The sequence below is a fragment of the Loxodonta africana genome, chromosome 2 (assembly GCF_030014295.1).
Source record: "Loxodonta africana isolate mLoxAfr1 chromosome 2, mLoxAfr1.hap2, whole genome shotgun sequence".
In the NCBI taxonomy this organism is placed as follows: domain Eukaryota; kingdom Metazoa; phylum Chordata; class Mammalia; order Proboscidea; family Elephantidae; genus Loxodonta; species Loxodonta africana.
In genome coordinates this window covers 228604986-228631011 of record NC_087343.1, presented here as the reverse complement: position 1 = coordinate 228631011, position 26026 = coordinate 228604986, and the positions used below count along the sequence as shown (strand labels likewise).

At 53.0% G+C, this 26026-nt stretch overlaps 1 protein-coding gene across 2 annotated transcripts in view; it reads right to left on the bottom strand.

The window, feature by feature from the left end:
- Positions 1–14854: 14854 nt before the first annotated feature.
- The window catches only part of COL6A2 (collagen type VI alpha 2 chain), a 34763-nt gene continuing 23591 nt past the window's right edge, over positions 14855–26026 (bottom strand). The window contains exons 24-28 of one of the 2 annotated variants that reach the window (XM_064279593.1): positions 25958–26003; positions 25491–25643; positions 24198–24653; positions 22865–22903; positions 14855–16028 (exon numbers count right to left, since the gene is read on the bottom strand). In XM_064279593.1, coding sequence (XP_064135663.1) covers positions 15430–16028; positions 22865–22903; positions 24198–24653; positions 25491–25643; positions 25958–26003 — 1293 coding nt within the window. In that variant the 3' untranslated portion in view covers positions 14855–15429. Of the gene's footprint in view, positions 16029–17222; positions 18976–22864; positions 22904–24197; positions 24654–25490; positions 25644–25957; positions 26004–26026 lie in introns of those variants that run through there. The other variant, XM_064279592.1, reaches the window with a different exon arrangement.

Here is a 26026-nt window from a genome sequence, read left to right as displayed (position 1 = left end):
GGAAGTTTTGTGTCAGGAGTTCTTCAACTATTTTCTCTGTGTTTTCTGTCCCCCCTCCCTGTTCTGGGACTCCAATCACTCGCAAGTTATCCTTCTTGATAGAGTCCCACATGATTCTTAGGGTTTCTTCATTTTTTTTAATTCTTTTATCTGATTTTTTTCCAGCTATGTTGGTGTTGTTTCCCTGGTCCTCCAGAAGTCCCAGTCTACATTCTAATTGCTCGAGTCTGCTCCTCTGACTTTCTATTGCGTTGTCAAATTCTGTAATTTTATTGTTAATCTTTTGGATTTCTACATGCTGTCTCTCTATGGATTCTTGCAACTTGTTAATTTTTCCACTATGTTCTTGAATAATCTTTTTGAGTTCTTCAACAGTTTTATCAGTGTGTTCCTTGGCTTTTTCTGCATTTATCCTAATTTCATTCGTGATATCTTTAAGCATTTTGTAAATTAGTTTTTTATATTCTGTATCTGATAATTCCAGGATTGTATCTTCATTTGGGAAAGATTTTGATTCTTTTGTTTGGGGGGTTGGAGAAGCTGTCATGGTCTGTTTCTTTATGTGGTTTGATATGGACTGCTGTCTCCGAGCCATCACTGGGAAACTAGATTTTCCAAGTAGTCAGCTAAAAAAAAATGCAGTCAGATCCCTATCTAAATTCTCTCTCTGGCTCCGGGTATTCGGATGTTAATGGGGTCGCCTGGGGAGGGTGGGGGAGGGATCTGAGAGCTAGGAGTGTAGCACCACAGAATATAGAGCTGAACACCACGTTCACGCTCCGCCCCCGTTTGCCAAAATCCGGGCTGGACGGGTCCCTGGCTAGGACACTGCTTTCCTTGCTCGGAAACCAGTCCCTTCCTCCTGGGGACTTCCTCCGGTGCGCGGCACCGCTCGTGGGCACTGGGTGGGCGTTTCCCACACGAACGGGTGGGCCCGCCCCCAGGGTCTATTCAGGCGATTATAATTAGATCCCGCGGTCACGCCCCGCCTGTGCGCGCGCCCAAATCCCAGCGGGATGACTTCCGGGTTGAGACGCTGCTTTCCCTGTTCGGGAACCAGTCACTTCCTCCCCGGGACTTCTCCTTCCGGAGCGCCACACCTCTCGCGCGAACTGGGTTGGCGTCACCTGCACGGCCAGGTGGGCCCGCCCCCTGGGTCAATTCAGGGCAATAAAAATGGACTCCGTGCTCACACCCCGCTCGTGCGCGCGCCCAAGCCCCAGCAGGACGGAACCCCGTCTGGGACGCTACTTTCTGCGCTTCGGGACCAATCAGTTCCTCCGCACGGCCAGGTGGGCCCGCCCCCTGGGTCAATTCAGGGCGATAAAAATGGACTCCGCGCTCACGCCCCGCCCGCGCGCGCCCAAGCCCCAGCAGGGTGGCACTCTGTCTGGGATGCTACTTTCTGCGCTTTGGGACCAATCAGTTCCTCCGCACGGCCAGGTGGGCCCGCCCCCTGGGTCAATTCAGGGCAATAAAAATGGACTCCGCGCTCACGGCCCGCTCGTGCGCGCGCCCAAGCCCCAGCAGGGCGGCACTTTGTCTGGGATGCTACTTTCTGCGCTTTGGGACCAATCAGTTCCTCCCGGGGACTTCTCCTTCCAGTGTGCCGCACCTCTCGCGCAAACTGGGAGGGCGTCACTCGCACGACCAGGTGTTCCCGCCCTCTGGGTCAATTCAGGATAATAAAAATGGACCCCGCGCTCATGCCCCGCCCGCGCGCGCGCGCGTGCCCAGATCGCAGCGGAATGGCTCCCCGTCTGGGATGCTGCTTTCCCTGTTTTGAGACCAGACACCTCCGGGGATTTCTCCCTCTGGTGTGCCGTGCCACACGCGCGGACTGGGTGCGCGTCCTCCCGCACGAACGCGTGGGCCCCGCCCTGGGGTCACTCCAGGGAAACACAGCTGACCCCCCCCCGCGCGCGCCCCGTCGGCTTCTCGCCTAACTCCCGGCGGACAGCAGGGCACCCCAGCTGGGACGCTGTTCTCCCCCCTCTCAGATCAGTCACTGCCTCCCGGGTGTTTCTCCCTCCGGCTGCGCCCCTACGCCGCCCGCGCCAACCTGCTAGGCTTCCTCCCGGGATGGGTTCGGGGGGGAAGGGGTGGGCCCCCTTTCTGTGCCGTCTGCCCCCCTGGGCTCTGCCCCAGATCGAGCTCCGAAGGTCACCTGCCTGGTGCGTTGGCTCCTAGTTCTGAAAACAGTCGCTGTCTGCCCGTATTTGTTCGTCCTCCGTCTCTAAGTCTGTGCTTGTTGTTCAGAGTTCATAGATTGTTATGTATGTGATCGATTCCCTTGTTTTTCCGAGTCTTTGTTGCAAGAGGGATCCGCGGGAGCGTCCACCTAGTCCGCCATCTTGGCCCCCCCTCCCCAGTCATCTATTATTGAAGTCCTGCAAGTCTCTGCACGTCATCCTGGAGTCCTGCAGGTCCCTTCACGCCATCTTGATTTCTGTCACAAGATGGATCTAACTACCTGTTTAGCTACCTCAGTTTTGTGTGTTTTTTTTCCTTGGAAGAAGAACATAGTTTAATCAACAACTAAAAATTGATTACCTTATTCTTCTTTATAGAAACAAACATGAGACAGATTTCAGAGCTAGTAATTATGTTTCAAAAACTAGAAATTAATCAGTTTATACAGCTGTACTAAAACACTAGAAATATATTTTCTCTATTCTAATACTAAAACACCAAAAGACACATATTTTCTCTACTTCAATCCCCTCTTTTTCTGAAAGTTTCTCAATCTTGGGAAACAGTGCGTTGCTCAGTCTGGCTACTTCCTGCTGGTGAGGGACATGAAGTGGGGAAATGTTTATTTAGGGTGGGTGTTAGAAGTAGGGTTAGCATGAAAAGAAATAGCATTTAAATGAATCAAATGGTGAGCATCCCCTTGGTTGACTGGAGAATTTCTTTGGCCAACTAGGGCAAGTATGTTTCCTGCCTTTAAGGTGGTCGCAGTTCCTTTGACAAAGGTTTTCATAAAACATGAAACACAAATACACACTATTAATATTATGATTCTCTAGATGACGAGGGGGACTAACCAAGAACCAATAGATGGGAATAGATTTGAGATCCAGTCCTGCGGCCCACTGGGCCATGCTATGGGATTTGTCCACTCAGCGACTTTCTGGATTGCTTTTAATCCAATATCCACTTCTTCTGAAGTGTTGATCCAAGTACAACAAGTTTTATTAATTATGGCCCAAACACCCCTTGATTTTGCCAATAAAATGTCTAATGCAATTCTGTCGTCTAAGACCACTTCTGTCAGGGAATTTAAAGAGGCTTGCTGGGCTTTTAGGGCTCTTTCAGTACCTATGGCTAATAAATGGATTGTATCTGAAAGGTTTTTAATAGCCATTTCTATATGGTACATCTCTAGTCCAGGGATTATCATCTTCAGAAACCATTAACTAAAGCCAGCTTCTTCTAACACCAGATTATATCTGTCACTCTGTGTTTCTAATGTAACAGGATCTACAGAGAAAACGTCTTGCTTCTCCCTTGATGGATGTGGAATGCTGGTGGTGGAACTGACTTGGGTGGGAAAGACTAAGATTCCTAAGGTACATTGGCCGACAAAATGGACCCCATTTAAGAACCGGATGGCCCATGTTCAGGGCGAATCAGATGAATTGGGTGACTTGGTATTGGGTATGGTTTACCTCTATACAGGAAAGTATAACCTGGTGGGGCACATAAAAACAATTCTTCATTCGGAACATCTGGAATGCTTGAATTAAAATGTAACAAATAGGGATTAACAAGGGAGTCGTTGCATGAAGAGAGAAGTTGGAAATCTCTGACAACTTGTTGATCTGTTTGTACTCGGGGTACTTGGGACTTTAATTCCCAATTTCCTTTTGCTCTATGGTTATACAGATTACCAAAACACCAACCAAACCCAGTGCTGTTGAGTCGATTCTGACTCATAGCTACCCTATACACATTTAGAGAGAAAAAAACAAGGGATGGAGAAAGGATACTGCACTAATCTTGCCCTTATAGGTGCTCAGGGGCATAGCGTATCAACACACCCTCAGACATAACTTTATCGTAGTTGAAAACCGGGGCAGGCATAGAACTTAGGGGGGCACCAGATCGTGGCAAATGGTGGCACACCTAGCAATTGCTGAGATTCTCTCCCTTAGCCACGGTTTGGGACATGGTAACAAGACCATTAGATGACCAGTCTCAGCCATCTGGGAGGTGAGATGGTTCTTTTTTCTCAATAATAATCACACGGGTCCCCTTTCCCCAGCTGATTTCGACATCCATAGGGTATCCTTTCTTATATTTTACACAGAAATACATCCCCTTATTAGATAGATTGACACTCTGAATAATAATAGAAAAATCAAGATTTTTCTATTGAGGAAAATCTCCAGTCGCTTTCTAAATTATAGACTGCTCCTTTCCTGGGGGTTCCTGAATCTACTTAATAGGACCTATAGGGCTTAAAAAAGAGATAATACAAGGGAGAGTTAGGGCATCTCTTACCTGTAAAGTCAAGGTGCCTCCAGACTGGAGAATTGTAGGAGCCTGGCTTGACTCTTTTCGGGTTGAGGCAGGCCTGATCTGGAACAAAAAGAATAAGGATTAGAGTCATGTTTGAATATTTGCGAATCCGTACCTCAGGTTTTGAACTGGGGTGCTGGTATATAAGGATTCTTCAGTCTTTTTGCTACGTTCTTCTTGAAGAGGTGGGGCCCCTTTTACTCTAGTGTGATGCACCCATGTAGTTACTCTGGCCAGCTTCAGAGAGGAATGAGTAGTTAAAAGGACTTCATATGCCCCAGCCAGGTGGGAGCCAGTTGGTCTTCTGGATGTTGATTTTTCTATACTTTTATTTGGACTTGTAGCCTCCAGAACTGTGAGACAGTCAATTTCTGTTCTTTAAAGCCACTCATGTGTGGTATTTTGTTGTGGCAGCACTAGGGAACTGATAGCTGGGCATCTTTTCATATGACTAAGGATGTATTTGCTTTTCTGTGGTCTTGTCTGTTCATGTGCATTGCCTATTTTTTTTCTATTGGGTTGTTGGTCTTTTTTTTTTTTTAACTCTTTACATAGGAGTCGTTTATAATTAGGGAGATAAGTCCTTTGTTATATGAGTTGTGGTTATTTATTTATAGAGTTTTCTGTTTGTCCGTTGATTTTGCTTAGAGGACTTTCTTGTCATGCAGACATTTTTCTTTTGAAGGTTTATTTATGAACTTGAGTTTAGTAATTGTTTCTTTTTTTGCTTCTGTATTGTGAGCCGTGGTTAGAAATCTTTTTCCCACACCCAGTGCGGTGGACACAGTAACAGCCCCCAAAGACGTCTATGTCCTCATCCCCAAAACCTGTGACTGTGTTGCCTCAGATGACAACGGTGAATTGAGTTTGCAGACAGGATTAAAGTTACTAATCAGCTAACCCTAAAAAGGGGAAATGATCCTGGATTTTCTGGGTGGGCCCAGTATAATCACAAGGGTCCTTAATAGTGGAAGAGTGAGGTGGAAGGGTCCATGTCAGAGTGATGTGATGTGAAGCCTTGACCTGCCATTGCAGGCTTTGAAGGTGGAGGAGGGGCCACGAGCCAAGGAATGTGGCAGCCTATAGAGGCTGGAAAAGGCAAGGAAACATATCCTCTCCCAGAGCCTCTGGGAGGAGCACAGCCCTGCCCACACCTAGACTTTAGCCTGAAGAGGCCCCTTTTGGACTTGTGACCTCCAGACCTGTGAGATAATACATGGTGTTGTTTAAGCCACTAAGTTTGTGCACGTGTACAAGTGCAGGCAAAGCATCCAGAAGGATCCACAGCTATGGCTAACCCCGGGAAAGGGGTCGGTTTTGAGGGATGCAGCATTGCTCTAGGGTTGCTAAGAGTTGTAATCGACTGGACAGCAACAGGTTGGTTTTAGCAGCTGATGGGCCACTTTTATCTTTCACTGTATATACTCCTGTATTGTTTGAATTTATTTCAGCAAACACATATTTGAGTGCTGCTTTTTTTTTATAGTAAGGCACACCTCAAGAGTTTCTCCGCCCACTGCTGAGTAAGCAGGTTGGTGAGGAGGGGGTGCTCAGGACAGAGGTGCTGAAGCCCTGCTCACTGAGGGCCCCTCGCCCTGCGTTTCCTGCTCAGGCCTCTTTGCGAACCTGCAAACCATGCGTTCTAACTATGGTTTGTTCACAGCGCTAGGTCTTTGCGCATGTGCAAACCAAGATCTGGCACATGCACAAACCAAAGAATTGTGTCCTTACCTGAGCCCCGACCAAGCTATTCTCCAGCCCCCAGTTCTACCCAAGCCCCTTTGGAAAGCGAGAAGTCCCACAACGCGAGCTTCCTGTGAAGGGAGGGCTCGCGGTGTAGACTTTCAGGCGCCAATCCCTGTCCCCCGGAACTTGAGGAAATAAAAGATCTCCAATCCCCTCCAGCAGGAAGCGTGTGGCCTTTCGGCCAGTAGGCCCTTCATTGCTCCTTGTCTGTGCAGACAAAAAAATTGCCACTTTGTTTGCCTTCCAGTTGGTGTCCGTCTTATTTCAATCTGCTAATAGGACAGGGCAAGAACCTGAAAGGAATTGGGTTACAGTGTGGGAGTCCCTGGCTACTGAGATCAGGAAATGGGAAAACGATACATGATTTACCAGCTTGAACCTTGCTGTAGGATCTTACCCTAATCAAGGGTACAGTGGATTCTGCTCCAAAAGATCAGGGACCCAGGGGCATGAGCGTTGCTCTTGGGTTCACATAACACGTTCACCCCCACCAGTCCAGGCCTCACAGCTCCTGGCCCAGCAGAGGGGCGGTAGGGCTCAGGGTGTTCTAGGACCAGAACCCAGGGCCTTGGCAACAACTCTATTGGGCTCCAGGAAGTGTCTGGCTGTGTCTCCACCTCGTTTTGCTCCATTCTGGCCACCTCTGGAGACCCTTGCCAACTTGGCAGTGGCAAACTGAGTCTGCCCCCTGTCCTGGTGACTGAAGCTAGCCCAGGGTGTGGGCCTGCAGTGACTGAGCCTAAGGATGGTCTCCTGGGAACAGGTAATATTATCTCCTCAGGGGTGGTGGGGGGAGGGCTCCACAGGTCTGCAGCCCTAGGGTTTTGTGGACCTCTGGGTGGCTGGCAGGACAGGCGGGTGAGCTGTGGGGTCAGGGTGAGCTTGAGTCACTCTCCCACTCCCTCGCCCAGCTGCAGGGCCAGGGACCCTCAAATTTCTCTGGGCTCAGTCTCTGGGGCAGCGTGAGGAGGGGCCTGAAGAGGAGACCAACCACCCCAGGACGAGATCAGAGATGAGTCACACCACTAACCATGTTGTTAAACACTGGGATTTTCCTGGGGATGATGGATGGACTGCACCCTTTTCTGAGGAAGTGACCAAAGGTTGGGTCTCTGCTGTCCCTCCCTGACCTGGGGAAGCTGTGAGGAGCAGGCAGGGGAAGGGGACTCACGTGGCCCCCATGTGTCCCCACGTCCAGGCCCAGAGGAGGCCAGTGCTGTTAACGGGCTTAATTGACTGCGGCTGCCCTCCAACCCACCTTTGCTTCTATCTAGAATTTTCTCTTGGCGGCACCACCACCACATGAGTCAGGGAGCTACAAGTATAAACACAGGAATAGGCAAGGGCGAGCCCCAGGGTTGAGGGTCCTGGAAGCAGAGGTCTAGGGGCAAGAGTTTGGGGAGAGCTGGGTGGAGCTGGGAGATTGGCACCGGACTGAAGGACTGTGGAGAGGAAGGGAAGGGGAAGTGAAGTGTGGCCAGCCGTTCCCTGCTGCCTGGCCCAGAGACCTGGGCAGTCATTGCTTCCGCTTACCTGGGCCAGGTGATAACAATAAAAGAAGTGTCAGTTCAGGCAGCCGCTCAGGGCAGGCCACAGTCAGAAACAAACCCAAAAGCTCAAGTACTTACGTAACAGAGGCTTGTCTTTTTTGCAGGAGACCAGTGCAGTGGGAAGCAGACATGGAGAACAACCACCCAGGTGAGGGGTCCCAGCTTGGTCTGAGGCTGGCCCATGTGGGATGGTGGGACAGACGGTGGACCTGAACTATTTTTCTATAACTTGAAAATCTTCAGAACACTGAAGCCTGCACTGGGTCCTAAGAACCTAAGGACGTGACCATGAGAGCTTTCTCGGCCACAGAATGTATCCACCTTCTGTGTCTCTGGGGCTCTTTGTCCTGGGCTTTCAATGATTGGTCATACGATGGGATGGTGGGCAGGGGACACTCATCTGGGGGTGTTTGAAAAAGAGCTACCAGGCCTGGTTTTTAAAATGCACAGTGGCCACAGACTCAGGGATCTTCTTGGGATACTGTGCAAGTGAGAGTCTGTGAAGGTCCCCGTTTGTTTCTCTCTCAATTCTTCTCTTATCTATTGCTTTTTTTTTTTTTGCTCATGTTTGAAGCAATTATTTGATACATAACCCAAAACCAAACCTGTTGCCATTAAATTGATTCCAACTCTTGGTGACCCTATGTGTTACACAGTAGAACTTCTCCACAGGGTTTTCTTGGCTATAGTCTTTACAGAGGAGCCTGGTGGTGCAGTGGTTAAGAGCTCAGGCTTCTAACCAAAAGGTTGGCCGTTCGAATCCACCAGCTGCTCCTTGGAAAACCTGTGGGGCAGTTCTACTCTGTCCTATAGGTTTGCTGATTCAGAATCGACTCAACGGAAACCGGTTTGGTTTTTGGTTTTGATCTTTACAGAAGCAGATTGCCAGGCCTTGCTTCCATGGCACTCACAGTTGTTATTTTTGTTGGAAATTATATGCTTTGTTAATTAAAAGACCTTATTATTTTATGTTTTCTTCCCTGTGGGTGCACTTTAATTTGCACTTTAATAGCTGTGACTTCTCTCTGCTGCACTTGTTTGCCTTATCTTTCCTCTCTCTTCACTGCCCACTTCCATTGCCCCCGTACTTTGGGGGAACAGCCATTGCCTGACTTCCTTTCTGACCTGCCTGGCCCAGACAACCAAGCCAAGCCAAACCCGTTGCTGCTGAATCAATTCTGACTCATAGCAACCCTATACGACAGAGTAGAACTGCCCCATTGAGTTTCCAAGGAGCAGCTGGTGGATTCAAACCACTGACCTTATGGTTAGCAGCAGAGCTCTTAACTACTGTGTCGCCAGGGCCCTCACCCAGACAACAGGGAGGTTCAACTGTTCATGTTTGTGCGCTATGCCGAGCCTCCCTTCTGTTTGATTTTACCATTTACTTAATGCCTTCTGGTTGTTTCCTTTGCTTCCAGACTTATGCCTACTAATTTTTGCTTTGATTTTAATGTCTCCAGCATATCGCAGGCTACACACTGTGCTTTTAAAGTTCTTGTAGTTGCCGAACCTAGGAAGGTGGGTCCTTGCCAATGATCCGGAAACCGGTCTTTGAGAAAGAGAAAGTAACTTTATTGCAATGCGCAGAGCAAGGAGCCGGGAGGCAGTTCCTCAGATCTGGCTCCCTCAGCTATGGGGAAGCAGGGCTTATCTGTGATTTGGGCAGCAAGATGGCAGCTGAGCAGGCATGCCGGGGAGGGAAAATTCTAGAAGGAATATGTAGGGAAGACATTATAGGAATTATGGTGGCCAGGAAACAGGAGGTGACATGGTTCTTGTTGGACCTCCCACTTTGGAATGGGGTCCAGGTGATGATTTTCCTTCTGATTCATTCCACGTGTTGCTGCATCCTCTGTTGAGGTCAATTACCAGTCACGGCTGGCCCTTCTGTGCATGTGGGGCAGGCCTCTGGCTTGGGCTAGCTTAAGGCAGTCTTTTCTGACTAATGGACATTTATTGGCATTCTTGGGGTCAGGTTACATCGTGACAGAAAACATCCTTTTTTATCCTCCTTTTTGAGACGTGTTGCGTGCATAGGGTCTTTACCTGATAGAGATTGGAGCCGTGTTAAAATACAGCACCACTTCACTCTCTCATCGTGGGAGGGGGTTTGGGGTGGCTGTGTTGCTAGGAGCTGTGCCCTGGTTTGCATTTTCAGCAATGCCAACTTGTCTCTCTCTCGTCTCTTCTTCCTTCCCCTCTGTGATGGAGAGGTTTAGCCACGATATTCCTGGATCAATTCCTCCCAGAAAATGTTCCCATCTACTGCTTAAGTATTAATTGTAATCTGCTCTAATCTTCAGGAGTTTCTAGGTGATACAAACGGTGAACATGCTTGGCTGCTAACTGAAAGACTGGAGGTTCAAATTCACCCCAGGGAAGGCTTGGTGATCTATTTCTGAAAAAATCAGCCATTGAAAACCCTATGGACCCTATGGCAACTGGTTAATAAAAACAACTCCCAGCCCACCCCAGAGCTGGTTCCAGATGGAGGGTCTCCCGGCACGGAGAGGCCCCAGTCCTGGCTTCCTCTTCACACCCCGTTAACCAGCAGTGCGCCCGCACTGGCCCCAGGTGTGCGGGTGGCCCCCTCGCTAAAGACATGCAAAGTGTAGAGAAAATTCCTCCTTGGCTTCCTGTTAGCACAGAACATCTGATGGTGCAAATGGCTAAGGTGCTTGGTTGCTAACTGAAAGGTTGGAGGTTCAAGTCCACCCAGAGGTGCTTCAGAAGAAGGCTTGGCGATCTACTTCTGAAAAATCAGCCACTGAAAACCCTTGCAGCACAGTTCTGCTCTAACACACGTGGGGTTGCCATGAGTCGGAGTCGATGCCAACAGGACTGGGCTCTAATCTCTGGGTTTGCCTTGGTATCTAATGTTTTCCGCACTAAAAGCTTCATGCCCACGCCTTCTGGATCCTGTGGCTTTCTGTTCTACCCTCTGGAGCCCTCATCTTCCCATGTCAGCTGAGAATGTAAGGCGGTTTCCCGACCTCCTCTTCTCTTCACTGTTGGGGAGCTGCTCCCCTGAGACCTCACGGCACCACCAGGCTCCCTGGGCTGCTGGTTCTTATTTATCAAGTGAGACAAGACTTGCCCAGATCCAGAACTGACTGGAGGAGGGCTCTGGGAGTCCCTGGCAGGAGGTGGACTCCCTCCTGGCCCCTGCCTTGGGCTTGTTCCTGGGGGCACTGAGACCTTGTCTTCTCCCCTCCCACCTGCCTGGTGGAGACTCTGACAAGTAGAGAACCTGGAGCCCTGGGCTCACCTTGTCCAGCTGCTTTGCCTGAGGGACCACACCTGCCCTGAGGTAAAGCCCCTTGCGTGTGTCCCTCCTCCTCCCAGCCTTTGCTGTGTTTCCAGCTTCCTGACTGGTGTGACTTTTAGGAGGGATTCCTCTAGAAGGAAGTCACACTGCAATGCAGAAGGCCGGTGTGACCTCTGGGAGCAGAAGGAGGTGGAGCAATGCACCTTATTATTCCATGGCATACCTGGGGGGGGCAGGGGGCAACAGGCAACGCTCCCTTCATGGGCCTGGGGGGCCTTCCCCAGCCTGGCATTGGCTGGCGGGGGAGGTCTCCTCTCTTGGCTCACAGGCATTCAGAGGGCTGGGAACAGGCTCAGGCTGCTATCAGATGCTACATGAGTGTCTTCAAGCATATTTGATTATTAACAAGGCTGATTATTATTAAAATAATTCAATTTGCATTTAATTTTTTGAGCTCCATCTGTTCATGTCCCTGTTCATTTCCTCAGAGATATTTTTTCCTTTTTTTTTTTACTGATCTGTGGGAGCTTTTCCTGGTACAAAGAGGAGCTTTGCTGCCACGTAATGCTGTAAATGTTTCCCCAGCTTGTTTTCAATTCTGTTTATGATGCTATGTTTTTGAAGCCCTGGTGGCACAGTGGTTAAGAGCTCAGGCTGCTAACCAAAAGGTTGGCCATCCGAATCCACCAGCCACTCCGGAATCCCTATGGGGCAGTTCTCTCTGTCCTATAAGGTCACCATGAGTCAGAATCAACTTGAGGGCAAAGGGTTTTATGGTCAAATTTATTGTGTCTGCTTATTATCCACATGGAAGGGGAAGAACAAGTAACTGCAGTTTTTGTGTTTTCTTTTTTCTGTATGAATGCCATCCCACATCATCCAAATCTGCCCCCCAGCACTGTGTCGTGGAATGGAGACTGTCCCCCTGGACCTGGCCCCTCTCCACACCCAGACCCCTGACAGCCCACGTCCAACACCAGTCCCCTAAGAGACCCCCTGCCAAGGCACCTGGTCCTTGATTGTGGACAGCACAGCCTCCCCTCCTAGGACCACAGCAGGCCCAACACTGCCCACGTGGGTCTGGCCACTTCGGCCAGCAGGTGGGTCATGGGGCATGGGGCCCCGGAGAAGGAAGATGAGCCTCTAAGATGGTGGTGGGGGAGGAGGGGCGCACAGGGGAGACAAGGGCCTCCATTTTGGGTCTGCCTCCATGAGACAGTGAAATTGAACTGGATTTCCCTTTGCAGATATAAAATAGTTAACATAAGGTCATATCTGAGTGGCGTCCTATAAACGAGAAGAGACCCAGAGACTGACAGGGGAAGACAGCCATGTGAAGACAGAGGCAGAGATTGGAGTGATGCTGCCACAAGCCAAGGAATGCCTGGGCCACCAGGACTGGGAGAGGCAAGGAAGGATCCTCCCCTAGAGCCTTCAGAGGGAGCGCAGCCCTCCTGAAACCCTGAATCCGGATTCCCAGTCTCCAGAACTCTGAGGCAATAAATGTCTCTTGCTTAAAGCCACCCAGTATGTACTACTTGGTCACACAGACCCAGGACACTCATGCAGGGCCTTTTGGATTCAAGGAAAATAACAAAGGTTTGGTGGAAGCCATCAGCCCTGCTGCCAACACAACTCTCTTGGGAGAGCCTGAGACGCGTGTTTGGTTGTGGGCATTTTTATGGAGATGACTGATGCGATGGCTGAGAAGGGGTTAGGACAAGAGGAGAGGGTCATGTCACCACCAGCATGGGGGAAGACAACGGCAGAAGTGTGAGGAGGCAGGAATCTTTTTTCACAGGGCTGGATACCATCAGGCACTTAGCTGTGTCAGGGACAGAAGCTGCGTGAAGGGTTAACGCAAGGACTGAGCTCCTCAGTTCGACTGTGATTCTGGGCCTGGACCCTCAACCTCTTCCCTTCTGGGCAGCTTGGATCTGCCCATCCAATGCAGGGGACCAAGAAGTGTGGTGGATGCCTTCAGGCCCAAGGGGAGGGGCATGTTCCTTAGCGTCTACCCTGCGCACTGTGTGACTTGGAGGCTGGGTGCACCTGGCCCAGGTGAGGGACTCCCCCAGCCTTGTGTACACTTGGCAGGCTCTGGAGGTCTGTTGGGTTCCCAGGGGGACTCCAGGAATCTCACTCACTTGGGCAATGCCTGTTAGTCATGCCTCGGGCTGAAGGTGCTCCACTTACCAGGGTGTGGTTTCTGGCCACTGGGGATCCCATCTGCCCCAACCTTGTGTGACCTTCAGCTCCAGGTGAACCTGACTGGTTCACCTGGACTGAAACCAAGCCTATTGCTGGGCATCATCACTTCAGATCCTGCTGTTCTCAGGGGACGAGAAACTAGTCTGGGCATGGGTGAATGTGCGGGCTTGCAGCTACAGCTGGCCAAGAGCCAAGAGGGTGTATCCTGGGGTGGAGTACAATCATGTATGAACCACCACTTGATCTTGACTTAAACAGTATCACAGTAGAAAGGTGACTGTTACAGATTGAATTGTGCCCCCCAAAAACGTGTGTCAACTTGGCTAGGCCATGATTCCCAGTATTGTGTGGTTGTCCATTGTGTGATCTAATGTAATTATCCTATTTTTTTTTTTATTGTAAACCCTAACCTCTATGATGTCAATGAGGCAGGATTAGAAGCAGTTATGTTAATAAGGCAGGACTCAACCTACAGGGTTAGGCTGTATCTTGAGATATAAGAGAGAGAAGCAAGCAGAGAGAAGAGGGACCTCATTACCATCAAGCCAGAAGAGCCAGGAGCTGAGCACATTCTTTGGGTTCAGGGTCCCTGCACTGAGAAACTCTTAGACTGGGGAAGATTGATGACAAAGACCTTCCCCCAGAGAGAAAAAGCCTTACCCTGGAACTGGTGCCCTGAATTTGAACTTCTAGCCTCCTAAACTGTGTGAGAATAAATTTCTGTTTTTAAAGCCATCCACTTGTGTTATTTCTGCTATAGCAGCACTAGATAACTAAGACAGTGACCTTGTTTGGAAATAAAGCTTTTTCTTTTATTATGTTAATGAGACCACATCAGAGTAGGTTGGGTCCCAAACCTAATCACTTCTGAGTGGTGTCTTACAGAAAGAGCTGCGTAGACACTGACATACACACACAGGGAAGACAGACGTCATGTGTCTACACATCTACAAGCCCAGGAACGCCAAGAATTGCAGGTAGCTACTAACAGCTGAAAGAAACAAAGAAGGATCCTCCCTTAGAGCTGACACCCTGAGTCTGGACTCCCGGCCTCTAGAACTGTGAGAAAAAAAAAAATTCTGTTCTTCAAAGTCACTCATTTCTGGGATTTTTTTTTGTAAAGGCAGCACCAGGTTACTAAGACACCATCGCCCATCTCTAATCTCTCATCTCTCTCAGCCCCTTCTTTCTCTCCACACACACACTAACTATGCTCACACAGATCATTAAACTTAAAGACATTGCAGCACTCTGGAGACAGAAGGAGAGATCTTACAGTGGAGTTCTCAGCCCTAGAAATGACTAGAAGGGGAGGCTTTGGGGCTGAGAAGTCCAGACTTGGATATGCAGCAGAGGCAGTACCTACTCCTGTAAGACGGCTGTGAAGGCTCAGCCTAGGGGAAAGAGAGTCCCAGGCGAGTTCTGGGGATGTGGGGTCACAATCAATCCTAGGGGCTGAAGACCTATGATGGGCCAAGACATGTGAACTGGATGGGTGTCCCCTGGTGGAGGGGCCGTGAGTGGGAAAGAGAAAGGCAGGGGTACGGGGAGGTGGGCGGTTCACAAGCCTTTATTGGGGTGAAAGGCGGGTGCGTGCATCAACAGGTGGTGAGGGTCTTGCCACAGACTGACAGCAGGCAGGTGAGGATGCCCCCAGGCCAGATGAGGAGCTGGTGCAGTGTGGGAGTGGAGGACAGATGGACTCAGGAGGCAGTGTCCTGCCTGGCCCTGCCGTGCAGCGGGGAGGGCGAGGGGGCACTAGACCAGCAGGTGGGGGCTGTCGTGAGGGGTGAAGACACTGGAGGGCTGTGCCTGAGGAGGCTGGTTGGGGGCCGAGGCAGTGAAGAGGCATTGAGGGAAGGGAGTGGGCAGAATGGGGGTAGGGGAAGTCACCGGGGGACCCCAGGGTTAGGGCGAGGATCTGGGAGTGGAATCTCGGGGTGCAGGGGCATCCTCCCCCGTGCATGGAGGAAGCCGCGCCTGGAGATGGCCCGGAGCCCTTCTCCGCACAGACCTTTAGCACCATAGACAGGGTGTCGGAGGCCCATAGAGGCGTGGTTGCCGTGTGGGCATACGTCCACTGGGCGGGGCCTCGGCGGGGGCGCGCGGTCCCAGGCGGGGGCGAGGCTAACAGATCCAGCGGATGAACCTGTCGAAGAAGCCGGGCTGCACCAGGCTGTCATAGTCCTTCTCGCGGAAGATGGCAGACGTGTCGCCCAGGCTGATTTTGGAGAGCACGTCCATGTCCACGTCGCTGCCCACGGCCACCACTGTGGGCACCACGTTCTGCTTGCGCATGGAGTGCAGCGACTCTTCGAGGCTCTCATTACCGGTGACGCCGTCGGTGAGGAAGACAAAGGACAGCTCAGCGTGGCGCCGCGCCCCGCCCTGCGCCCCGCGAACCACCGTGTTGATGGCGTGGACGATGCCGCTGCCCACGTGCGAGAAGGAGTTGAGGTAGCGCGCGTCCTCCAGCGCCTGGTGGATGACGGTCAGGTTGGCGGTCAGCGGGAAGGCCAGCTGCTGCTCACGGGGGCCGCCGTACTGCAGCAGCGCCACGCGGGCGTTGAGCGGGTCGTCGTCCCGGCGCGCCAGCGTCAGTCGCCTTGACACCTCCTCCACGAAGCGCCGGGCCTTGAGGAAGTTCTGCTCGCCCAGCCGCTCAGAGCCATCCAGCAGGAAAACGACGTCCACAGGCCGCTGCGTGCACTGGGCCACGTACAGCTCTGGAGGAGGGGGAGACGCGCAGTGGGGCCGGGTGGGCGGGCAGGGGAGACAGAGCCCTGAGTCTGCCCAGGTTTGTGAGGGAGAGCCAGAGCCCAGGACCCCAGGAAACACCCCACTCTGAAAAAACCAGTAACCAGGATGATGCCCTGCTCTGTCCAAGACCTGGCACCCTGGACCCTCAGGTGATGCCTCACTGTGACTATGACCAGACATCTAAAGCCCCCAGGTGACACGTGCTCTGGCCAAGACCTGGCACCCAGAATTGCTAGGTGACATCCCGCTTTGGCTGAGACCCAATACATAAGACTCTCAGGTGACTCCCTGGTCTGAGACCTGGCACCCAGGACCCCCAGGTGACATCCTGCTATGGCTGAGACTCAACACATAAGACCCTCAGGTGACTCCCTGCTCTGTCCAAGACCTAGCACCCCAGGACCCTCAAGTGATGCCTCACTGTGACTATGACGAGACATCTAAGACCCCCAGGTGACTCGTGCTCTAGCCAAGACCTGGCACCCGGAACCCCCTGCTGACATCCCACTATGGTTGAGACTCAATACATAAGACACTTAGGTGACTCCCTGGTCTGAGACCTGGCACCCAGGACCTCCAGGTAACATCTGCTCTGACCAAGACCCACCTAGGATGCCCAGGTGATTCCCTGCTCTGACCACACCCTGCACCCCTTCTATGTGCACCCCCTCTTGAAGCCCATGACAGACTGCTGGGACTTCTGGGGAAACCTCCACCCAAAGTCAACTGCCAGCCCAGGCCCCACCACAGTTCTTGAGAACCCATTACCGTCTCCCCTCATTCATCCTCCAATTAGGACATGTTCCCAAACCTGAGAGCTGAGACCCTGTTGAGCCCAAGGGTCTCAGTTCCTACCCTCTAGGCACCATCTCTGCCTTGACCCAGGACCCACCACGTCCATTGAGGCCCTGGCTTGATCCCTGGCTCTGAGCTCTTGAAGGAGGCAGTGCCCACCTGCACAGGTGTTGCCTCCACCTGCACAGGTGTTGGCCAACTTTCAACCTCAGAGCAGGCCTGTTGAGCCACCTGTACTTGACCTCAGTGAATTCACCCAAGTCTGTGATTTTCTGCTTTTATGGAGTATCTAACCTCTGCTCACTACAGAGTCAGAGGACGCACCCCGGAAGCACCCTCCCCGGCCGGCACAGGCAGAGGAGCGCTTGCTGTAGACAGGACTCTTTAATGAGCTTATTGACAACAGGAACTTATTCTGGCGGCCACGCCAACCAAGGGCAACTTTCCAAGCATGTGGCTGAGACTGGCTTAAGACTGGCTTAGGATGCCACACCTCCTAGTGAGTTCTCTGTGCACTGCTGGACTTCCAAGTTCCATCACAATAATAAACATTTCCTCATGGTCACTGCAGACACCCAGTCATGGAGCGAGGGCCGGGCCTGTGGGGCATTTCCCCAGTAGGTTGACATTACACAGGGCGGGGGGTGGGGGGAGGGTATGGGAGGTGCTGGTGGGGACCCAGAGAGGCTGTGCTTAAAGCTACCCTCTGCTCTCTTTCCCATCTCTTTCTCCTGCCTCTAACCCTACATTGGGGTCCTCACTCACACTCTAGCCCAGCCCACCTTGTGCAGGGGGAGGGGGACATCCTGCCCCAGAAGTCATGCTTAATCTGGCTTCTGGTGGGAGGAAAGGGACCACAGGGATGGGGTGTGCCACGTCTGAGTCTCGCTCAAGGGGAGGATGCCTTGTCCCTCTGGGTGGCTCCTCATGGAACCCGCAGGTGGGAGGGAGGACAAGGAGGAACCCTACACCTCTGGGGACAGGCCACACACACCAACAGAGCCTCTGGAGACCCAGATGCCAGGGTGTGAGGACACAGTCTGGGTCATCAGGTCCCCATGAAGATGAACCGCTGTACAGCTGGCCTCGAAAATGCCTGGCCCTGAGGTGACTCCTCACACGTGCCCTGGGGACTGTCCCTGTGTGTAAACAGCACGTGGAATCAAGGCCAATGCAACAGCCAGGTCATCTTGAGGCTCGGCCAGAGCCTGGGTAGGTACACTCCCAAGCACTCTGGACTGTGTTCCTCTTTTGCCTGCAGCCTCCAAGCATGTGAAGCAGCTTACTAGGCTGGGGGGTTGTGGTCAGCTAAAGAATAAAAAAAAAAAAAAAAAAAAAAAGAATAGTCCCCCGCAAAAAGGCACGTCTTAATTCCTGGGACCTGTGAATGGAACCTTACATGGAAAAAAGGACTTTGCAGATGTGATTACATTAAGGCTCTTGAGATGGGAAATTATCTTGGTTTATCGGGGTGGGCCCTAAATGCAATGACAAGTGTCCCCATAAGAAGGTGCAAAGGGAGAACACAGAGAGGCAGAACACATCACAAGATGCAGAGATAGGAATGAGGCAACCACAAGCCAAGGGACGCCTGAGGCCACTAGAAGCTGGAAGAGACAAGGACAGATCTGCCCCAGAGCCTCCAGAGGGAACAAGGCCCTGCCCACACCCTGAATTTGGACTGGCGGCCTGCAGATTGTGAGAGAATGTTTCTGTTGTCCCAGCTACCCAGTGTGTGGTAATGGGTCAGAGCTGCTGCAGGATACTAATTTGGGTTGGGGTCAGTCTGGCCATCTGTGCACATGGGTGGGCAGCCCTGGCTTCAGCAGAGTGCCAGCGCAGTCTCAGGGTCCCCCACGATGTCCCTGTGCACCAGCTTAAAGGTGTCAATGAACAGCTCCATCCAGTCCTGCCGCTCGACCCCTGTGGCAAACTTGGCCCGCTCGGCAGTGTAGACCAGTACGGCCACCAGCCTGGAATAGGCAGCAGGGTCGTGCGTGGACTCCGTGTCGTTTAGCAACTGTCGGATCAGGGGGATGGTCCGGGGGAAGGTGGTGTCGGGCCCCTCTTCCGTGCGGAGGAAGGTGACCTGGGGTGCCCCGCTAGGATGAGGTCCATCTGCAAGGGAGCGTCCAGAGAAGGGTTTAAGGGCACAGGGTGTGTGAGCGGCCACTGGCCGCCCTCCTCGGGCTGACAGCCCAGGGCACCTCTGGGAGAGACAAGTTTGGACCAAAGCAGAGAACGGTGATTGGGCTGGGCTGGATGAGGAGGGGTACACAGGCCCCTAGTGGCCCGGGGGGACGTGGGGCCAAAGCCAGTCGGAGAGTCTGGGGAGATGGCAGCCAGGCGACAGGGCCCAGGGGCCCAGGAGCAGAAGCGCCGTCGGAAGACACCTCACCCGTGGTGGCTCCAACAGAATTAGGCCAGCCTGGGGTGGGCTTGAGCCCGCGTGTGGCCGGGGTTCTGGGTGTGTGGCCACATTTGGCCTGGAGGCCAGGGCTGTGCCAGCCCCACACACACCGAGGACGCCATTTGCAAAAGCATGCTCTAAAGCTCCCGAGTTGCCATGTTTGATTTGTTCTGAGAACTTCCAACGGCTTTAGAGAAGGAGCTCTGTAAAGCTTAGTAGGAGGGAATTTAAGGAGGCAGAGAAGCGCAGGGTCTTTAAAGGGGCCGCTCCTTTTAGCTGGGAGAAGGGGAACCTATCGAGGCTTCCACAGAAGCAGTGGACCGAGTCCCAGTGATCCCTCACCTGCTCCCTGCCTGCCTGCGCCACACCCTCAGCATCAGCCAGCCGCCACCTTCCCTAGGCCTGGGGGAAAATGCTCGTCCCAGGTCACCTTCCTCGGGAGTCTGAGCCACTGCTTGACCTCGGCTGCAGGGCCTGTTTTCTCCCTTTTGAGGGTCCCTTGAAGTACACACCACATTCAGACCTTGGTTGGGCCAGTCAGGGAATCCCACCCCAGGAGGGAGGGCCCAGGGCACCCTGGGGCCCACAGCAGCTCCTTGCTCTGCCCATCCAATGAAGGGCCCCAGGCAGCTGCCATGCCCACCCACTCACGGTCCAACCCCAGGCTTCTGTGTACAGACCTCAGCCCCTGTGTCTGTGGTGGACACAGCAGCAACTGTGCTGGGGCTGTCTGTTTGCCATTTCCAGTTTTGGGGGCTCTAACTAACACTCCGGGCACTATACACTGTGTCCCCAGCTAACTCTCAGCAGGGTGCTGAGACTCCAGGTGGGGCTCCCACCACCTTCCAGCTGACCCCTACACCTTGCCAATGCTGCCAATGCCATAACCTGGCCACAAAATACAGCCTTGGGAAACTCCTCTGCCTCCCCCAAGTCCAGCATGTTTCTTGTCCTCAGGACACCTCAGAGCCTTTAAATATGCTCAGGGCACCCAGCATATTCCACATGAGGAAGCTGCTTCATGGGCCGCCTGGACCACACAGAACACACGTGCACTGAGAAGCCCTGCCTGCAAGATGCTGACTTTCATTAAGATATGCAGAGCACATGTGGCCTCACACCCAGACACAGACACAGACACAGACCTGGCCTCAGACCCGGATGAAGCCATGGACGTATCCAGCCTCACACCCAGACGCAGAGAAATGCAGACTCTGATACGGATATGGCCTCAGACAGGGATGCAGACATGGCCTCACACCCAGACGCAGACAGAGAAATGCAGACTCGGATACGGATATGGCCTCAGACAGGGATGCAGACATGGCCTCACACCCAGACGCAGACACAGAAGCAGACCCGGATGTGGACACAGCCTCACAGCCAGACGCAGACACAGAGATGCAGACGTGGCCTCAGACCCGGATGCAGACATGGTCTTACACCCAGCCTCAGACATGGCCTCAATCAAAGCCTTAGATACAGATGCAGACACGGTCTTACACCTGGACACAGACACAGACCCAGTCACAGCCTCAGACACAGACCCAGACCTGGACATGGCTCAGACATGGACACAGACATGGTCGCAGACACAGATGCCGACACGTGTTGGAGACATGGACACAGACACGGGCACAGACATGGATGCTAACACGTGTTGGAGACATGGACACAGACATGATCACAGACACAGATGCTGACAGGTGTTGGAGACAGACACGGGCACACAGATGCTGACACGTGTTGGAGACGGTCGCAGACACAGATGCTGACAGGTGTTAGAGACACACAGACATAGGCACATAGATGCTAACACATGTTGGAGACATGGACACAGACGTGGGCACAGGCAGAAGCTGACACGTGCTGGAGACATGGACACAGACATGGTCACAGACATAGATGCTGACACATGGAGACATGGGCACAAACATGGGCGCAGACATAGAAGCTGACACGTGTTGGAGACATGGACACAGACATGGTCGCAGACATAGATGCGGACACATGTTGGAGACATGGACACAGACACGGGCACAGACATGGATGCTGACACATGCTGGAGATGTTGACGCAGACATGGATGCAGACGCAGATGACGAAGGCACAGACACGGACACGGACCCTCCACCTCCCCAGAGGTCCCATTCTAATAGCTGGCTCCAGTGACAAGCCAGGCTCGACCCCCCTCCCAGCAAGAAGGTCAAAATGATGTCCCAAGGGTCCAGGATGGTGGGGCAGGGCTTGCAAAGGGGTGGCTTAGCTCCCAATGCCCCCAGGGCCCCTCCTTTGGGCTCCACTGCCCCACAGTCACTATGCAGTTGTCACCATGGGAGCTACAGGTCTGATGACCAGCCAGAGTGTGAACGATGCCTGATTCCTTCCCAGATGCCTGGGCACCTACGGAGGCCTTCTGCTGAACAGCCACCTGAACCTCCTACCAGTCACCCTGACGTCTAAACAGCACCCAGCCCCTCACGTGCCCCCAACCCCTCACCAGGCCCCCAATCCCTCGCTAGGCCCCCCATCACCTCACCAGGCCCTCACAATACCTCACCAGGCTCCTGACTCATCACCAGCCCCCTGACACCTTACTAGGCCCCCATCACATCCGCCCCCCAATCCATCACCAACTGCCTGACACCTCGCTAGCCCATCACCTCACCAGGCTTTGACTCATTACCTTGCCAGCCCTCTTTCTCCTCAACAGGCCCCCACAATACCTCACCAGTCCCCTGATACTTCACATGCCCCCATCTTCTCACCAGGCCCCATGACACTTCACCAACCCCACAACATGTCACTGGCCCCTCATATACCTATCCAGCCCACCAACACCCCACTAGCCCCCTCACTCCTTTCCAGGCTGTGCACCCCAGTTCTCCAGCCTCACAGTCACTTCTGCCCCAAATATTCTAAATCCAGGGACACGGCTCCCTTGATCCAGCACCTGCCCCAGGGGAGGGCAAGCAGTAGTAGCCATGCACAGCAGCGGCGGGGCGGATGGTTAGGAGGCAGCACTCAGGCCCTACACCTGTGGAGTTACTGTGGGTCTGCCTCCTGGACAGCCATAAATCAGACCTTTGATTCACTGAATCCATGCTTCCTCCTCTAATGGCCCCAGCACACTGCCCAGCTTGGGGAGCCAAAGAGGTGTCAAACCACAGCCAGTCCCCCTACTGCTGGCCCATCTGTGGGCACTGGGCAAGACGCACCATGCCTATGCGGGACTGCCAGGTGCTAGCCTCCAGTGGATAAGAGCCAAGGGCAGCCCCAGGGCTTCCCAGCCCCTATGTGCTGGGTGAGTAAGGGCAGCCCCCCAGCCCACGGGCACCAGGTCACAGGGGCTCCTGGGCACCATCCCCATGTCCTGGAGTCTTCCCCTAGTTCCCTCCTCTCTATGCTCAGGGCCAAGGGTGTACTCTGCGTTCTGGGGGAGAAACCACCCATGTGGGCTGAGATGCCAATCTCAGGCACTCCTCACGAAGGAGAAGCACTGCCCCTGGGTCTCACAAGGCCCCCTCCGCCCCCACCCCAGGCCTCTTGGCTGCATCCGTGCTGTCTGAGGGGGGTTGAGGTGGCTCCCTGTGTTACCTGTTTGGCAAGGAAGGTCAGGGCAGACAATCTGGGGATCTGCAAGAGAGGAAAACAGGCCGGGGGTCTGGTCAGTCTCCACTGGTCCTACATGGTGCTGACCCATAGCCCAGAGGGCAGAGGGAATGGACATAGCCAACACCCTGACCTCGGCCTCCCAGCCTCGAGAACTATGAGATGACACATGTCTGTTCTTGGTGGTATCTGTTACAGCAGCACGAGGGCACTCAGACACTGGGCTCTGGGTGAGGCTGGAGTCTGTCCCCATCTGTGACTGCCCAAGCCCTCTCCCTGCCTGGGCCCTTCCCTTGCTTCACATACATCAGAGTGGGGCCTCAGCCAGTGCATGGAGGGGCCCCCAGGGCTTGTATGGCCAATGACAGGAGGCCTGGCCGCCTATGATGGATTGAATTGTGTTCCCCCAAAATATGTGTTGAATTTCCAGCCCCGTACCTGTGGGTATAATCCTGTTTGGAAATCAGATTTTTCTTTTGTTATGTTCTGGGGTCATACCAGAGTTGGGCGTATCCTAAACCTGGTCAACCAAATCACTTCTGAGTTATGAAAAGACCAGAACAGACACAGACACACGGGAGAGGAAGAGGAAGCAGGATGACAGAGACACACAGAAGGGGAAGAGGAAGTGGGGTGATAGAGACACATAGAAGGGGAAGAGGAAGGGGGATGACAGAGACACACAGAAGGGGAAGAGGAAGGGGGATGACAGAGACACACAGAAGGGGAAGGGGAAGCAGGATGATAGAGACACAGAAACGGAAGAGGAAGCGGGATGATAGAAATACACAAAGGGAAGACGAAGCGGGATGACAGAGACACAGAAAGGGAAGAGGAAGCGGGATGATAGAGACACACAGAAGGGGAAGACCAAGAGGGATGATAGAGACACACAGAAGGGGAAGAGGAAGCAGGATGACAGAGACACACAAAAGGGGAAGAGGAAGCAGGATGACAGAGACACACAGAAGAGGAAGAGGAAGCAGGATGACAGAGACACACAGAAGGGGAAGAGGAAGCGGGATGACAGAGACACAGAGAAGGGGAAGGGGATGCAGGATGGGAGAGACACACAGAAGGGGAACAGAAAGGATGACAGAGACAAATGCAGCTATGAGGATTGCTGGCAGCTATTTGAAGCTGAAACAAACAAGAGCCTTCCCTTTGAACTGATGCCCTGAATTTGGGATTCTAGCGTCCTCAACTGTGAGAAAATAAATTCCTGCCCTTCAAAGCCACCACCCGTGGTATATTTTGTTACAGCAGCACTAAGAGACTACAACATGGTCTCCTCCTCCCAGCGCCCCCGGCCCCTCACCCGGGCACAGGATGTCCTCCATGTCATCGATGAACTTCTCGGCCACCAGGTCGGAGAAAAGCGTCATGTTGCGCACCTGCTGGGGCTTGTTGCAGGCAATGGAGTTGAGGTTCTCACTCTCGTGTTGCTCGTGGAACATGTCACCGATGCCAATGGCTGTGACTGTGACAGCGTCGTCATTGCACAGCGCCCGCAGGTTTAGGTCATCATCCCGTGGGTCGTGACGCCCGTCCGTGATGACCACCGCGAACACGCGGGTCTTCTGCCGCCGGCTCTCCTTGATGAGCTGGTTGTAGGCGAACTTGAGGGCTGAGGGTGTCCAGGTGCCACCGGCAATCCACTCGAGGTTCTTGACAGCCTCCTTGAAGCTGGACAGTGAGTTGATGCGCTCGTCATCTAGCTGGATGGCCTCGAATGTGCCTTCATGGCTGTACTGCACCACGCCCACACGAGTACCTACAAGGGCGGGTGGTGTGACTTGTCAGTGCTGAAGACGCCTCAGCCCCACACCACGCGGCTCCTGAAGATGCCCGAGACCCGCTGGCCCTAAAGGCAGCTATTTCCAGGAAGCCCAGCAAAGCTCAAGACCAGTGGTGTCACTGGGGTTGGTGTCACCCAGTGTGATAACTCATAGTGTCACCCCCGCATGGGCCTCCTCCCATACCAGACCGTACAGAATCCTTAATAATGTTTTTTGTACTAACGTTACTTGTAAATTGTAACTCCTGTGTATCACTCCTTCTTTTCTTTTAATTACTACTTCGTTCTCAAAAAAGTTATTGACATATCAATAGTCACAAAACCAGAGACTTTAAATACACCGCCAGCAATGAAAACAGTGTGTGCTTGTGGCGCGTGCAGACGACACCACATGATTTGACGTATCACTGTAACTGAGTAATAGTGACAGCTCTGACTGGAGCACGTTAACAGGTTCGAGAAGTAAATTATCATAGAGTTTTAGCCTTGAAGGTATACCGATACATGTAAGGGGGCTTGCAAAGAATGTTTTCGTTGTTAAAACTAACGATATTTTTATAGACGGTCATTTTGGTATCACTCTCTCTGACAATGTCACCTGGTGTGATCCACACCCCCACACACCCCTAGTGATGCCACTGCTCCAGGTCCGTTTGTTAGGTGGCCCTATTTGAGCTTCTGTTGCTCCGTCTTCCTGTTACCTGATCTCCTTGCATCCTGCCCAGTCTTTCCATCTATGAAGGGGTCTTCCTACACGCCACAGCCCGGGACCTCCCGCCCACCGCCCCGCCCCTGCAGTGGGCAGCCTCTGACCTGTCTCTGACTTGGGGTCCTTGGCAATAGCGCCCAGCCGGTTGACCACGTTGATGACGAAGTTCTTCTCCAGAGTGAAGTTGGTGTAGCCGATACTCTCAGAGCTATCGATGACAAACACCACGTCCAGGGCACCACAGCGCTTCTCACAGTCTGCAGGTAGGGTGGGTGGGGTCAGTGGGGTCAGGGGTGTCCCGCACCCACACAGAGCTCAGCCTCGGAAGACACTGGGTGCCCGTGTTCACCCCAGGGGACAGGAGCTCACCCACCCCCAGGGGTACAAAGACAGTGCATGGTGGGCAAAAGAGGTGGGGACTTGGGACAGAGGGCCTGCCCTCCGTGAGAACGCTGGTTCCTCCACGTCCCCGTCCTGGGAGTCACTGGTAGGTGGGCAGGCTCTGAGCCTGGACTCTCCAGTCATCCCCAGTGGGACAGACTTCCGGGGGCTAGGGCGGGTGGGGACTCACCACAGCACCCACACGTCTCCCTCACGTAGGTCATGACGTCACACTCCTGCAACATGGAGCAGAGGTCAG